Source organism: Callithrix jacchus, chromosome 5, assembly GCF_049354715.1.
Source record: "Callithrix jacchus isolate 240 chromosome 5, calJac240_pri, whole genome shotgun sequence".
In the NCBI taxonomy this organism is placed as follows: domain Eukaryota; kingdom Metazoa; phylum Chordata; class Mammalia; order Primates; family Cebidae; genus Callithrix; species Callithrix jacchus.
Window position 1 is genome coordinate 66,440,001 of NC_133506.1, and position 16,448 is coordinate 66,456,448.

Sequence of the window (16,448 nt, forward strand, 5' to 3'; positions counted from 1 at the left end):
GGGAGTGTCACATTCAAGGCCTAACACTGAGGACATGTCACTGTGTTATGCTAACCGCTCGGCAGCTCTCTTCCACCTGGGTCAGTACGAGGTGAGTGTGAGGGTGTTTGGTGTGATTGGAGAGGATTCTAGGGCCTTCACTGGAGGACTAGACCTTTGTCTCTGCTTCTTTTTGAGAACACTAAAATAGGTCCTGCTGCAACTGGTTGAATTGGAAGCACATTAATACCTACTTAACTCGGGCCAGGGGCCCACACCTGTCATCCCAGCACATTGTGGAGTTGAGGCGGGCAGATCACCTGAGGGCAGGAGTTGGAGACCACCCGGGCCAACATGGTGAAACCCTGTCTCTACTAGAAATACAGGGATAAAAATTAACCAGGTGTGGTGGCAGGCACCTGTAAGTCCCAGCTACGTAGGAGGCTGAGGTAGGAGAATCGCTTGAACCCAGGAGGTGGAGGTTACAGTGAGCAGAGATCATGCCACTACACTCCAGCTTGGGTAACAGAAGACTGTCTTAATAAAAAAAGAAAGAAAGAAAAGAGCTATGGGACATTCCATGGGCATATGGACTGTATCCAATAGGTCAGCAGTGCTCAGTGTCACCAGGCTTGGCTAATTTTGTAATTTTTTGTGGAGCCCAGGGTCTTGCCTGTGTTGCCCAGGCTGGTCTCGAACTCCTGGACTCAAGTGATCCTCCCCACTTGGTCTCCCATAATGCTGGGATTACAGGTGTGAGCCCACCATGCCCAGATGTTTTCCCTCTTCTAATAATGATTACCATTTATTGGGCACATACTATATTCCAGGTACTCCTTTTGCCACATTAGATTTATTATTTCATTTTGTCCTTAAAACAACCCTGTAAGATATTATTATCACTGTTCTTTAGATAAAATTAAGACTGAGAAGTTTTGTGTGTGTGTGTGTGTTCTTTTTTTTTTTTTTTTTGAGATGGAGTTACGCTCTTGTTACCCGGGCGGGAGTGCAATGGCGCAATCTCGGCTCACTGCAACCTCCGCCTCCTGGGTTCAGGCAATTCTCCTGCCTCAGCCTCCTGAGTAGCTGGGATTACACCATGCCCAGCTAATTTTTTGTATTTTTAGTAGAGACGGGGTTTCACCATGTTGACCAGGATGGTTTCAATCTCTTAACCTCGTGATCTACCCGCCTCGGCCTCCCAAAGTGCTGGGATTACAGGCTTGAGCCACCGCGCCCGGCTGACACTGAGAAATTAAGTCGATTGCACAGGATCATGTGGCCAGTAAGAGGCAGAGTGTATTTGAGTGCAGGTCTGCTTAGCCTCAAAGCCTGCCTCTTAGTCACTATACTATATTTCTTCTATCCAAAAGACTTTTTTTTCCCTTAAAAATAGAAGTATTTAATAAGAACATTAAGCATAACAATTATCTTCAACAAGTATTGCTAATTACTCAAAAGATCACACATAAATATATTTAAAAGCACATGGTTGTAGTTGTTCCATTTTTAATAATCCTTAACTTTCCTGTAGGTTTTTGGAAACATTTTTAGTAAACATTGAAGAATAGGGACCAAGGGTCATTTGGGGATTTTCTTTCTGTTTTCAGATGTGCCTTAAAGACATTATCAGAGCACAGACGCATGGGTATCCAGAAAGATTGCAACCCAAGATAATGTTACGTAAAGCAGAATGTCTGATGGCCCTGGGGAGACTACAGGAGGCGCGCCAGACCATCAGTGATCTTGAAAGGAACTTCACTGCCAGCCCAACCCTAGCAGATTTCCCCTCTCAGAGTGTGCAGAGAAACCTCCATCTTCTGAAAATGAAAGCACAAGACAAGGAGAATCTCACAGAAACCTTCCCGGTAGCTCTTGCCAAAACCCTTGAGGGTGTGGACCTAAGAGAAGAGAATAAACAACTTTCCAATGCCTCATCATCTGTTGGCTTATGCATGGATCCTTTAAAAGGTCGCTATCTCGTGGCCACAAGAGAGATTCTCCCAGGAGAGCCCCTGGTGAAGGAGGATGCTTTTGTGAGTGTTCTTAACCCAGGAGAACTGCCACCACTGCATCACAGCCTAGAGAGCAAATGGGACACCAGAGTTACCAATGGGGACCTCTACTGTCACCGATGCTTGAAGCACACTCTGGCCACAGTTCCCTGTGATGGATGCAGCTATGCCAAGTATTGCAGCCAAGAGTGTTTGCAGCAGGCCTGGAAGCTCTACCATAGGATAGAATGTCCTCTAGGTGGGCTGCTTCTCACACTGGGTGTGTTTTGCCACATTGCCCTGAGGTTGACTCTCTTGGTGGGATTTCAGGATGTCAGCAAAATCAGGAAGCTTTGTGATGAGTTTAGTAATAAGGACATACCTGAAAGCAGCAATTGGGTTAAGACACTTAATTCTGGCCTAGGGGAGATTGAGAAAAATGGCAAAATCGTTGAGACCCCAATTCCTGGATGCGATGTTAATGGGAAGTATGAAAGTAATTATCAGGCTGTCTTCAACCTTTTGCCCCATACTGAAAACCATAGCCCAGAGCACAAATTCCTCTGCGCGCTCTGTGTTTCTGCACTGTGCAGGCAGCTAGAAGCAGCCAGTTTCCAGCCCGTCACAACAGGTGCAAGCTCCTCCCAGCTGAAAGCAGCAGTGGCGCCTGAGTTGTGTCCAGACATGACTGTTTGGGGTGTGGTGATGCTCCGACACATGCTCCAGCTACAGTGTAACGCCCAGGCGATAACCACCATACTGCACACAGGTAAGAGGGAAACTGATGTGCCTGCTGACAGTATTAGTCTTGATGGAGCAGGTGTTTGAGAAGAAAGAATTGCAAAGGAAAATAGTAGGATTCAAAAAAATCAGTGAGCTGATAGGGTCACTAAGCTGCCTTGTTTATTATGACATTAAGAAGCTATATGACCAGCCGGGTTCGGTGGCTCATGCCTGTAATCCCAGCCCTTTGGGAGGCTGAGGCGGGTGGATCATGAGGTCCAGAGATTGAGACCATCCTGGCCAATATGGTAAAATCCTGTCTCTACTAAAAATACAAAAAAAAAAAAAAAAAAAAAAATTAGCTGAGCATGGTGGTGCGTGCCTGTAGTCCAAGCTACTCGGGAGGCTGAGGTAGGAGAATTGCTTGAACCTGGGAGGCAGAGGTTGCAGTGAGCCTAGATAGCACCACTACACTCCAGCTTGGTGACAGCTGAGGGTTTTTTTTGACCCCATCTCAAAAAAATAATAATAATTTGATACCATTCTGCCTTGGTTTTCTCATCTGTAAAATGAGTAGTTTTATCCCAGCTAACTGTGCAGAGTTGTATAAAGCTGTGTTTGTAAAAATCATTTCAAAAGTCCATATTACTGAAAAAAATTTTTTTTAATTTTTTTTTTTTGAGACAGAGTCTTTCTCTGTCTCCCAGGCTGGTGTGCAGTGGTGCAATCTCAGCTCACTGTAACCTTCACCTCTCAGGTTCAAACGACTCTCGTGCCTCAGCCTCCCAAGTAGCTAGGATTACAGGCATGCGCCACCACACCTGGCCAATTTTTTTTGTTTCGTTTTTAGTAGAGATGGGGTTTTGCCATATTAGCTAAGTGGAACTTGAACTTCTGGCTTCAGGCAGTCCACCCTCGTTTGCCTCCCAAAGTGCTAAGATTACATGCATGAGCCACTGCTGCCAGCCTTTTTAAAAAAAATTTAAAATTTTTTTTGAAGTGGAGTTTCTTGTCACCCAGGCTGGAGTGCAGTGGCACCATCTCAGCTCACTGCAGCCTCTACCTCACGGATTCAAGCAATTCTCCTGCCTCAGCCTCCCGAGTAGCTGGGATTACAGGCATGTACCACCATGCCTGGTTAATTTTGTACTTTCAGTAGAGACAGGGTTTCACCGTGGTGGTCAGACTGGTCTCAAAGTCCCGACTTTGGGTGATCCACCCACCTTGGCCTCCCAAAGTGCTGGGATTACAGGTGTGAGCCACCTCACTGAGATTTAAATTTTTTTAAATAGAGATAAGAGACTTGCTATGTGGCCCAGGCTGGTCTTAAACCCCTGGGCTCAAGGAGTTCCCCACCTCAGCCTTCCCAAGTGCTGGGATTACAGGCATGAGCAACCACACCTGACCTGAGATTTTTTTGGTTATGAAGGAAAACTGTCTTAAATAAATAGTAATAGCAAGTTTGTTATAAGGATATATATACAAGAGGCCTGGTACAGTGGCTTACGCCTGTAATCCCAGCACTTCAGAAGGCTGAGGTGGGCAGATCACCTGAGGTCAGGAATTCAAGACCAGCCTGGGCATCATGACAAAAAACAAACATTAGCCGAGTACAGTGGTATGCGCCTATAAGTCCCAGCTACCTGAGAGGCTAAGGCAGGAGAATGGGTCGAACCCAGGAAGCTGAGGCAGGAGAATCACTTCAGCCCAGGAGGCAAAGGTGGCAGTGAGTGGCCAAGATTGCACCACTGCACTCCAGCCTGGGCGAAACACTGTCTCAAGTAAAAACAGGTACACACACAAGAATCCAGAGAAAGCTGTATAGTTTTTCCTTAGGGAGGGCAGAAGTGAAAGTTAAACTAGCCTGCAGAAAGAAGAGGGCCTGTAGCTGAGTAAGGTATCAAACTTTTTTTCTTTTTGAGACAGAGTTTCACTCTTGTTGCCCGGGGTTGGAGTGCAATGGAGTGATCTTGGCTTGCTGTAACTGCCACCTCCTGGGTCCAAGTGATTCTCCTGCCTCAGCCTCCCGAGTAGCTGGGATTACAGGCATGTTCCACCACGCCCGGATAATTTTGTACTTTTAGTAGAGACAGGGTTTCTCCATGTTGGTCAGGCTGATCTCGAATTCCCAACCTCAGGTGATCCGCCCACCTGGGCCTCCCAAAGTGCTGGGATTACAGGCACGAGCCACTGTGCCCAGCTTTTTTTTTTCTTTTTTGAGACAGAGTTTCGCTCTTGTTACCCAGGCTGGAGTGCAATGGCGCGATCTCGGCTCACCACAACCTCCGCCTCTTGGGTTCAGGCAATTCTCCTGCCTCGGCCTCCCAAAGTGCTGGGATTACAGGCGTGAGCCACCGCGCCCGGCCTTTTCTTTCTTTCTTTCTTTCTTTTTTTTTTTTAGATGGAGTATTGCTCTGTTACCCAGGCTACAGTGCAGTAGCGTGATCTTGGCTCACTGCAACCTCCATCTGCTGGGTTCAAGTGATTCTCCTGCCTCAGCCTCCTGAGGAGCTGGGATTACAGGCACACACCACCACGTCCAGCTAACTTTTGTACTTTTAGTAAAGATGGGATTTCACCATGTCGACCAGGCTGGTCTCGAACTCCTGACCTCTCGTGATCTGCCTGCCTCAGTCTCCCAAAGTGCCAGGACTGCAGGCATGAGCTGCTGCACCCAGCCAGGTATTAGACTCTTAACTCACTGAGCTACTCTCTGTCTTCTCTTTCCAATTGACACATATTTCTCATTCTTCTAAATTTCCGAGAGAGGAATCAAGCCCAGCACAGCCTTCCACCCCACACTGTACCATAAGCTGCCTGCCTACATATTGCCTGTGCTTTGATCAAGGAGCCACCTCTAAACAGACCCGCCGGCTTAGCCCCACTTTCCTGAGCTGGAGTCTATAGATAATGTGACTTAAGATAGACGGGAACGTTGGATGTGCCAGAATCTTGATCCAGTGTGACATCTCCAGTGTGACTACTGACAACAGATACAACTATTATTAGAAAAGTGGCATTTGCAGTATTTCTTTGTATAAGCTTTATTTTAACAGAAAATGTTTTTTGACTCAATCTGTTCATTATACTTTTCCTAATTTTTTCGGTTAACTCTCTTGAGAGGGAAGAAACTAGGTCCTAGCTAAACCGAGTTTTTGTAGACAGATTAATATTAAATGTGACTTAACTATACATGTTTAGCTCATTTGATCTTCTCACATTAGATAATCTAGAATTTGTCAACCTATTTTTGTGTGTATTTTTATGTTTAATTTTACTTTGGCAGGCAAGTTATATTGTATATAGGTATCTTGCTAGACATGTTTTGGCCATGATTCTCTTCCCCGTCCTGAAGCACATGGAACATCCAAAAATAGAACTGGCCTCATCCCCTGATACTACTAAATCACGTTTCAAGTTAGTCTGTGTTCTTCTCTGCCCTCCTGTTTCTTTGAGCCATTGCTACCTTCTAAAATACAGCTGTTGAGTGTTTTTCCAGAATTATGTTTTCCTTTGCGCACATTCACTTGCATTTTTTAATACACTTATTTTGTTTTTCTGAACATAATATATGGGGCTTCCAGATTAAAGAGCAGAAAGTTACCAACTCTTAATTCCATGTCTTGCCTTTAAAATACTTAATAGGGCCTGGTGCAGTGACTCACGTCTATAATCCAAGCACTTTGGGAGGCCAAGGCAGGTGGATCATGAGGTCAGGAGTTCAAGACCAGCCTGACCAACATGGCAAAACCCCGTCTCTACTAAAAATACGAAAATTAGCTGGGTGTGATGGCGCACACCTATAGTCCCATCTGCTTGGGAGGCTGAGACAGGAGAATCGCAGGAGGTTGCAGTGAGCCTATATCATGCCATTGCACTCCAGCCTGGGTGACACAGCGAGATTCCATCTTAAAAAAAAAAAAAAAAAAGCCAGGCGCTATGGCTCACACCTGTAATCCCGATACCTTGGAAGTTGAGAAGGGAGGATTGCTTGAAGGTATGAGTTTGAGATTAATCTGGGCAACAGAGTGAGACCCCCATCTCTATAGAACATAAAATAAGCCAGTCACAGTGTTATGCATCTGTAGTCCCAGCTACTCAGGAGGTTGATTAGGGAGGTGGCTTGAGCCAGAGTTCGGCTGCAGTGAGCTATGATCATGCCACCGAACCCCAGCCTGGGTATCAGAGCAAGATCCCTCTTGGGCCGGGTGCGGTGGCTCAAGCCTATAATCCCAGCACTTTGGGAGGCCAAGGCGGGTGGATCACAAGGTCAAGAGATCGAGACCATCTTGGTCAACATGGTGAAACCCTGTCTCTACTAAAAATACAAAAAATTAGCTGGGCATGGTGGCGTGTGCCTGTAATCCCAGCTCCTCGGGAGGCTAAGGCAGGAGAATTGCCTGAACCCAGGAGGCGGAGGTTGCGGTAAGCGAGATCACGCCATTGCACTCCAGCCTGGGTAACAAGAGCGAAACTCTGTCTCAAAAAAAAAAAAAAAAAAAAAAGATCCATCTTGGGATTTAGAAAAAGAGGCTCACTCCTGGGGCACGGGGGCTCACTCCTGTAATCCCACCACTTTGGAAGGCCAAGGTGAGAGAATTGCGTGAGTCCAGGAGTTCAAGACCAGCTTAGGCAATATAGTGAGACCCTGTTTGTTAAAAAAAAAATTGCCTAAATTGTCCCAGAAGGAGGAAAACACTTCAAAAAGCCAGCAATTGTAGAAGAGTCAAGGTACCAAAATACTTCCATTAAAATAAGGCAGACCTATTTGTTTCCATGTGAATTCTTTTTTTTTTTTGAGACGGAGTTTCACTCTTGTTATCCAGGCTGGAGTGCAATGGCACGATCTCGGCTCACCGCAACCTCCGCCTCCTGGGTTCAGGCAATTCTCCTGCCTCAGCCTCCCGAGTAGCTGGGATTACAGGCACACACCACCATGCCCAGCTAATTTTTTGTATCTTTAGTAGAGACAGGGTTTCACCATATTGACCTGGATGGTCTCGATCTCTTGACCTCGTGATCCACCCGCCTCGGCCTCCCAAAGTGCTGGGATTACAGGCTTGAGCCACCGCGCCCAGCATAAATTCTTTAAAACTTTTTTATCTTTTTTTGGGAGACAGAGTCTCGCTCTGTAACCCAGGCTGAAGTGCAGTGGCGCGATCTCAACTCACTGTAACCTCTGCCTCCCAGGTCCCAGTTCAAGCAGTTCTCCTACCTCAGCCTCCCAAGTAGCTGGGTTTACAGGCATGTACTACCATGCCCAGCTAATTTTTGTATTTTTAGTAGAGATGGGGTTTCACCATGTTGGCCAGGCTGGTCTTGAACTCCTGACCTCGTGATCCACCTGCCTCAGCCTCCCAAAGTGCTGGGATTACAGGCATGAGCCACCACACCTGGCCTGAATTCTTTAAAACTTTTAGGGGGGTTAGGGAATTCATGTGGAGGTCAGAGTGGAAGCAGGTGTGAGAGGGTCCAGCATAAGAAAACATGGCTGCCAAAGTGTTTGAGACCATTGGCAAGTTTGGCCTGGCCTTAGCTGTTGCAGGAGGTGTGGTGAACTCGGCCTTATATAATGTGGATGCTGGGCACAGAGCTGTCATCTTTGACCGATTCCGTGGAGTACAGGACATTGTGGTAGGGGAAGGGACTCACTTTCTCATCCCATGGGTACAGAAACCAATTATCTTTGACTGCCATTCTTGGCCATGTAATGTGCCAGTCATCACTGGTAGCAAAGATTTACAGAACGTCAACATCACACTACGAATTCTCTTCCGGCCCATTGCTAGCCAGCTGCCTCTCATCTTCACCAGCACCAGAGAGGACTATGATGAGTGTGTGCTGCCGTCCATCACGACCGAGATCCTCAGGTCAGACATGGCTCGCTTTGATGCTGGAGATCTGATCACTCAGAGAGAGCTGGTCTCCAGGCAGGTGAGCGACGACCTTACAGAGCGAGCAGCCACCTTTGGGCTCATCCTGGACGATGTGTCCTTGACACATCTGACCTTCAGGAAGGAGTTCACAGAAGCGGTGGAAGCCAAACAGGTGGCTCAGCAGGAAGCAGAGAGGGCCAGATTTGTGGTGGAAAAGGCTGAGCAGCAGAAAAAGGCGGCTATCATCTCTGCTGAGGGCGACTCCACGGCAGCTGAGCTGATTGCCAACTCACTGGCCACCGCAGGGGATGAGCTGATCAGGCTGTGCAAGCTGGAAGCTACGGAGGACATTGCGTACCAGCTGTCACGCTCTCGGAACATCACCTACCTGCCGGCGGGGCAGTCCGTGCTCCTCCAGCTGCCCCAGTGAGGGCCCACTCTACCTGCACCTCCACAGGCTGACTGGGCCACAGCCCCAGTGATTCTTGACACTGCCTGCCTTCTGCCCCCACCCCAAAAATCACTGTGAAATCTCATGATTGGCTTAAAGTGAAGGAAATAAAGTAAAATCACTTCAGATCTCTAATTAGTCTGTCAGATGAACTGCTTTCATTCTTCTCACATCCATCTACTTTTTTATCCACCTCCCTACCAAAAATTGCCAAGTGCCTATGCAACTAACTGGCTTTAGGTTCCAGTTTGGGGTCTGCTAGAGCTCTGGCCTGGGCACCAGCATTTGACAGCACGCAGGTAGGGCAGTGTGTGATGGACTGGGGAGCACAGTTGTCTGCCTGGGTCCATGGGTGGCCTCCATCCTGTCACTGATGCTGCAAGATTTGCGGATGAGGGCATGTGACTGAACTGAGAAGGCAGGCCTCCGTCTTCCTAGCAGTTCCTGCACAGATGCTGCTGAAGAGAGGTTCTGGGGAGGGGCAGAGAGGAAGCCATCTGTCTCTTACCATAAGACTGATTCTCTTTAACTGTGTGACCAGCAGAAACAGGTGTTTGTGAACTGGGCACAGATTGAAGAATCTGCCCCTCTTGAGGTGGGTGGGCCTGATTGTTGCTCCCTAGGCTCCAATAACTAGGATGGACTTGGATAGTGAGAGAGGAGACCTGCACCGAGATGAGTCCTGTCAAAGACTTCCTCTCTACCCTACACCTTGGTCCCTCTCAAATACCCAGTGGAATTCCAACTTGAAGGATTGCATCCTGTTGGAGCTGAACATGCCTGCCAAAGACATGTCCGACCTGCGTTCCTGGCTCCCCCATTCAGAGGCTGCCCTTCTCAAGGGCTCTGTGCCTGTGCTGGGAAGGACACAACCATGGGAAGGAAACAAATGTGTGTAAACTGCTGTCAATAAATGACACCCAGACCTTCTGGCTCAAAAAAAAAGAAACAACCATCTCTGAAGAACAGATCAAAACCAAGCACAGTGACTCATGCCTATAATCCCAGAGCTTTGGAAGGCTGAGGTGGGAGAATCGCTTGAGCCCAGGAGTTGGAGACCTGTCTGGACAACACAGCAAGAGCCCATCTCTACAAAAATTAGCTGAGCATGGTGGCAGACACCTGTGGTCTCAGCAACTCAGGAAGCTGAGGTGGGAAGACTGGTAGAGCCAGAAGCAAGGCTGCAGTGAGCTACGATGGCGCCAGTGCACTCTGTCCCTGTCTCAAAAGGCTGGGCCCAGTGGCTCACGCCGGTAATCCCAACACTTTAGGAGGCCAAGGCAGGCGGATCACCTGAGGTCAGGAGTTTGAGACTTGCCTGGCCAACATGGTGAAACCCATCTCTACTAAAAATATAAAAATTAGCCACATGTTTTGGCAGGTGGCTGTAATCTCAGCTACTAGGGAGGCCGAGGCATGAGAATTGCTTGAACCTGGAAGGTGGAAGTTGCAGTGAGCCGAGATCGCGCCACTGCACTCGAGCCTGGGCAACAGAGCAAGACATTTAAAAAAAAAAAAAAAAAAATCAAAGACTGAGGCAGGAGGAATGCTTGAGCCTTGGAGTTTAAGACCCCACCATGGGGAGCACCAGCAAACAAAAGAACAGCTCATTTCTACAATGTGTAAACTGTTCCAGGGGTGGGGAAACCTAGAACTCTTTCCCACTCACTTTAGAAAGCCAATAGTAAAAACTAGAGTCCAGTCTCACTTTTGAATATAGATGTAGAAGCCCCATATAAATCACTGCCATATCACATCTAGCAGTTTATTAAAGGATGAAGTAGAGTTTCTCCCAGAATTGCAAAGGCGTTTTAATTTGGGGGGATGTGAACGAAGGCCTAGATAACCACAGAGGCATGCCATATTCTAATGGGAAGACTGGAAACTTGAGGTTTCCCTGCATTAACCTCATCAATCTAATACCATTTCAAACGGAATCACAATTGAGTTTTCGTGGAACTTGACAACGTTCTAAAGTTCATCTTGAATAAATGGGTGAGAATAGCTTTTTTTTTTTAAGAGAAGTGAAAGGTCTTGGTACTGTCAGATTTCATACCAGCATTAAAGCTACAAACTTAAAAACAACTTGAAACTGATGACAGCCCCCGAAAAGGATTAGAGTCTTTTTTCAAATCATTAAAAACTTAACTGTTTCAGAATTAAACCATCAATTATCTAGATGAAGTTAAGTGAACATTTATATAGTCTTAGGGCAGGAGAGGCTTTTTAAAATACTATATAATATCAAATTTAGGTAATTAAAAGAGAGCCAGATTTAGCTACCTACGTACCAAATATCAAGAACACCATAATTGGTTGAGAAGATAAAGGATATAGGTGAGGCTGGACCCGTTGGCTCACACCTGTAATCCCAGCACTTTGGGAGGCCGAGGAGGTCAGATCACCTGAGGTCGGGAGTTCGAGACCAGCCTGACCAACAGGGAGAAACCCCATCTCTACTAAAAATACAAAATTAAAAAAAAAAAAATATGAAATTAGCCAGGCATGGTGGCGGGCACCTGTAATCCCAGCTACTCAGGAGGTTAAGGCAGGAGAATAGCTTGAGCCTGGGAGACAGAAGTTGCAGTGAGCTGAGATTGTACCACTGCACTCCAGCCCTGGACAACAAGAACGAAACTCTGTCTCAGAAAAGAAAAGAAAAAAATAAAGGATGTAGGTGAAAGAGGGCCTTGCAGGAATTGAAAACATTGCACTTTGGGAGGCCGAGGCGGGTGGATCACCCGAAGTCAGGAGTTTGAGACCAGCCCGGCCAACATGGTGAAACCCCATCTACTAAAAACACAAAACTTAGTCAGGCATGGTGGCATGTGCCTGTAATCCTAGCTGCTTGGGAGGCTGAGGCAGGAAAATCACCTGAACTGGGAGGCGAAGGTTACAGTGAGCTGAGATCATGCCACTGCCCTACATCCCGGGCAAAACGAGTGAAAAACTGCGTCTCAAAAAAAAAAAAACCCAAGAATTGAAAACATTGGACTGAGAGGCAGAAGACCTAATTTCCTGAACCTTTGTGTATGTCGGTATCATCATGGACATGACAAGACTGGATAAGCCTCAGAGCCTCTGGGGAAGACTTTGCAAACATGACCCCAGTTTTTCCCATCCCTGTAAGTTGACTCTTTGCCACTTGACATTGCTGTTTCTCTTGTCAAGAAGCAGAGTTTTTTCCCCCTCCTTGGAGTCTGGGCTGGCTCTGGAACTTGCTTTGGCCAGTAGACAGAATTGATGTTATGTAACTTTTGAGTCTAAGCCCACAGTCACCTTCTTGGAATGATAGTGTGGCCATGTGAACAAGCCTGGGCTGGCTTCCTGGAGGACAAAAGACCATGTGCCAGAGGAATGCAGTCACCTGAGTAAGCCCCAGGCAAAGCCAGCAGCAAAAAAACATTCCCCGGAGCTGAGCCAAAACTGCCGGCTTACAGAATTGTGAACAAATGAAAATATTGTTGTTTTAACAACCCTCCCCCCCAAAAAAAACTCAAACAAAAATTAAGATGTCAGTGGACAAAATGACAGAACATTTCTAGCAACAACACAGCTAAAATCAGCTTTTAAAAATACACATAGAAGCCAGGCTTAGTGGCTCACACCTGTAACCCCAGCACTTTGGAAGGCCAAGGCTGGAGGATTACTTGAGCCCAGGAGTTAAGAGACCAGCCTGGGAAACACAGTTAAACACTGTGGCTACAAAAATACAAAAATTAGTTGGGCGTGGCAGTGCGCACTTGTGGTCCCAGCTACTTGGGAGGTAGAGGCTGCAGTGAGCTGAGATCACCCCATTGCACTACAGTCTGGGCAACAGAGTGAGACCCTGTCTGAAAAATAAGATAAAAATAAAAACATGCATCGTGATGAAAATCTAAAACTGGGTTGTGTAAATTTCCCCAAAAGAGCATTGAATTATACATTTAAAACAAGTGAATTTTTATGGTAGATGGATTATATTTTAATACAGCCGTTAAAAGTACACATGAGACCAGGCGCTGTGGCTCATGCCTGTAATCCCCAAACTTTGGGAGGTCATGGTGGGCGGATCACAAGGTCAGGAGTTCAAGAGCAGCCTGGCCAATATAGTGTAACCCCGTCTCTACTAAAAGTACAAAAATTAGCCGGGTGTGGTGGCACATGCCTGTAGTCCCAGCTACTCAGGAGGCTGAGGCAGGAGAATCACTTGAACCTGGGAGGCAGAGGTTCCAGTGAGCCGAGACGACACCATTGCACTCCAGCCTGGGTGACAGAGAGATTCCGTCTCAAAAAAAAGTACACATGAGCAAGCCTGTATCAAAGTAGATAGTGATAAATAAAAACGGCCACCCTGTAACCTTTCTCTAGTAAGTAGGACACCATTGGCCTATCACAGCAGCAGAGTTGTTTTGTTGATTTTGTTTTTCTTTTTTGAGACAGGGTCTCTCTCTGTTGCCCAGGCTGGAGTGCAGTGGTGTGATCTCAGTCCACTGAAGCCTCAACCTCCAGATCCTCCCTCCTCAGCCACCCGAGTAGCTGGGCTCAGGTGTGCACCACCACACCAGGCTAACTTTTCTATTTGTAGACATGGGGTTTTGCCAGATTGCCCAGGCTGGTCTCAAACTCTTGAGCCCAAGTGATCCTCCTGCCTCAACCTCCCAAGGTGCTGGGATTACAGGGGTGACCCACCGCACCCCGCCTGTATTTTTAATTCTAAAATGTATTTTAGGTTAGGATTTAAAGACAAAATGTTATATCTGCCTGAAGGATTACAAGCGACTATCATTTTCTCTGTAAGGTTCAGTTTTTAAATTTTTTTCTGACTACCACATATTCCTTTTGTAATTTCAATGAGTTGTTTGTTTGTTTGCTTGCTTTTAGAGACAGGGTCTTACTCTGTCGCTCAGGCTGGAGTGCAGTGGGGTGATCATAGCTCACCGTAACTTCGAACTCCTGGGCTCAAGCGATCCTCCCGCCTCTGACTCCCAAAGTGCTGGGATTACAGGCATGAGCCACTACACCCAGCCTCAGTTTGTTTTTTTAATAATAAAGATAATTCAAATGATAAGAGTATTTTTCTGTGACCATTTTTAAGCATTTGATTCATATTGCAAAATTGCCCTCCAGGAAAGTTCCACTGTTAGACACCCACGAGCAGTGTTCACTCTCATTTTTGAATTTCATCTAATTTTGTTTCAGTATGTTCATATTTCTAATCTTGTTATATCCCTTTTTATTATTTCTTTGGGGTTCCAATACCTCCCAATTTGGTGTTCTCATTGAATTTCATTAGCAGCTGTTTCATTAGTAGCACAGACGGATTAAAGTGTTAACTAGGATAGACTTTGACAAAAACCTATAAAAATGTATGTTGTTACCTTTACATAGATCCTATTTAATCAAAGTTCTCCAGAAACCTCTCACTAGGGCTCATCTCAAGGGACGAACTGGCCACGAATAGTTTTCTAGACCTTGACCCATGTGGTCCTCTCAGTAGGAATGGCACATTGATGATGTGTCCCAGTTTGGGTCATGACAAGGTTGTGTGGGGTTCTGAGTCCTATCCCCGCACATCGGTTCACTGCTCTTTGCTTTCATTCTTCGACAACAAAGGAATCTACCTTCAGTTTGAGTCCTTGATTGGACACACAGCCTCAGACTTCTCATGGTGCAAAATATACACCTGCGTATGTCTATTCTGGAAGTATCATGAACGAGTCTTTTCTTCGTTACTTGAATCCCAGTTTAAATGCACTAGGGATATTAGCAAGATTCCCTTCTGGTATAGAGTCACTCCCTCTTTATTTTAATACAAAATGTCACAGACTAAATTTGGTTGATGAAGTACGTACATATTCTCACTTTCTATTATCTCTACGAATAGATCACTAATGCAAAATATGGAGTAATTTTTAAAAATCAATACTTAATTTTTTAGAAATAATTAGAGAGATACTCAGCTCTGACATAAATGCCCACACAGTTCCTGGGCCTACTTCTGTCAGAGGCTAATCTATAAATAATTCACAGAGGTGACATTACTCACTCTATTGTGATCATCCTTCTCTGGAAGATTTTAGCAACAGTTCTGATATAGATTGCCAGTTATCAGTACTTGGCAATGCAAGTCCACTTTTAATTATGCAGAGGCTGGTTATTCAGACTCAAGCTCTTCATGGCCTGAACAGCTCCTTCCTGCCACCTGCCTTTGAGCATTTTCACTGCTCATTAGCACATATGCCAGAAGGTGGGAATTGGACGAGGTAGGAAGAAGAAACAAAAATCAGCAAAGCACTTCGGAGAAGCTCTGACGAAAGATTTTAATACAGTTCGTAGAATTATTAACTAGAATTGAGTCATTTGGATTCCCTGTGAAATGTATTTACTTGCTCTCCTTAGCAACAGATAGTAGAATTGCCTGCAGAGAGACATTATTCCTGTATTTAATGTTTTTCTTTATAAAACATTTTCTTTTTTGGGGAGGAGGGACAGAGTCTCACTGTGTCACCCATGCTGGAGTGCAGTGGTGTGATCTTAGCACTGCAACCTTTGCCTCCCAGTTTTAAGCGATTCTCCAGCCTCAGCCTCCCGAGTAGCTGAGATAACAGGTGCACACCACCATGCTCAGCTAAGTTTTTATATTTTGAGTAGAGACGAGGTTTCACCAAGTTGGCCAGGCTGGTCTCAAACTCTTGACATCAAGTGATCCACCTGCCTCAACCTCCCGAAGTGCTAGGATTACAGGCGTGAGCCACCACACCTGGCCCATAAAACATTTTCACATGATGGTTCATAATATTTTGTTCATTACATTTGTACCTAGACCTATTTATTTCTTTGGTGAATTTGGTTTTCTTATTTGTTTGTTTTGTTTTGTGAGACAGAGTTTTGCTCTGTTGCCTGGGCTGGAGTGCAGTGGCGTGATCTTGGGTCACTGCAACCTCTGCCTCCAAGTTCAAGCAATTCTCGTACCTCAGCCTCCCAAGTAGCTGGGACTACAGGTGAATGCCACCATGCCCAGCTAATTTTTGTATTTTTAACACAGACAGGGTTTTGCCATTTTGGCCAGGCTAGTCTCAAGCTTCTGACCTCAGGTGATCTGCCTGCCTCAACCTCCTAAAGAGCTGGATTATAGGCATGAGCCACAGCACCCAGCCTGGTGAATGGGTTGTTGTTTTTTTTAATATTCCTGGCATATATTCAGTGATATCATGATTATTTGATGCTTTTCTAGTTTTCCAGAAAACTTAATATTTTCTTTTAAATACTGGTATCATTTATCTTCCAACATGTTTTGTTGAAAACACAGTTCTCCTCAGGCTTAAACTGAGGCTACTGAACATAATTTAAGTGTTTCTGTATGTTCAGGGTTATCTTTGCTGTACATACTCCTAGGACAGGTGGCTTTGACAAAAGCTGGCACAGGGAATGCCTTTGGCTAAG

At 45.8% G+C, this 16,448-nt stretch overlaps 1 protein-coding gene and 1 pseudogene across 10 annotated transcripts in view; both read left to right on the forward strand.

Moving 5' to 3' along the window:
* Positions 1-16,448, forward strand: part of SMYD4 (SET and MYND domain containing 4) — a 45,378-nt gene that overhangs the window by 20,643 nt on the left and 8,287 nt on the right. For 6 of the 9 annotated variants that reach the window (XM_078372469.1, XM_035299402.3, XM_078372467.1 and 3 more), the window contains 2 exons: positions 2-91; positions 1,590-2,742. In XM_078372469.1, the coding sequence (XP_078228595.1) occupies positions 35-91; positions 1,590-2,742 (1,210 nt within the window). In that variant the 5' untranslated portion in view covers positions 2-34. The remainder of the gene's footprint in view (position 1; positions 92-1,589; positions 2,743-16,448) is intronic. The other 3 variants (XM_008996366.5, XM_078372470.1, XM_078372465.1) reach the window with 1 other exon arrangement.
* On the forward strand, positions 8,120-9,151 carry LOC103793021 (prohibitin 1 pseudogene; annotated as a pseudogene). Its single transcript, XR_013535425.1, has one exon. The product of XR_013535425.1 is annotated as a prohibitin 1 pseudogene (transcript).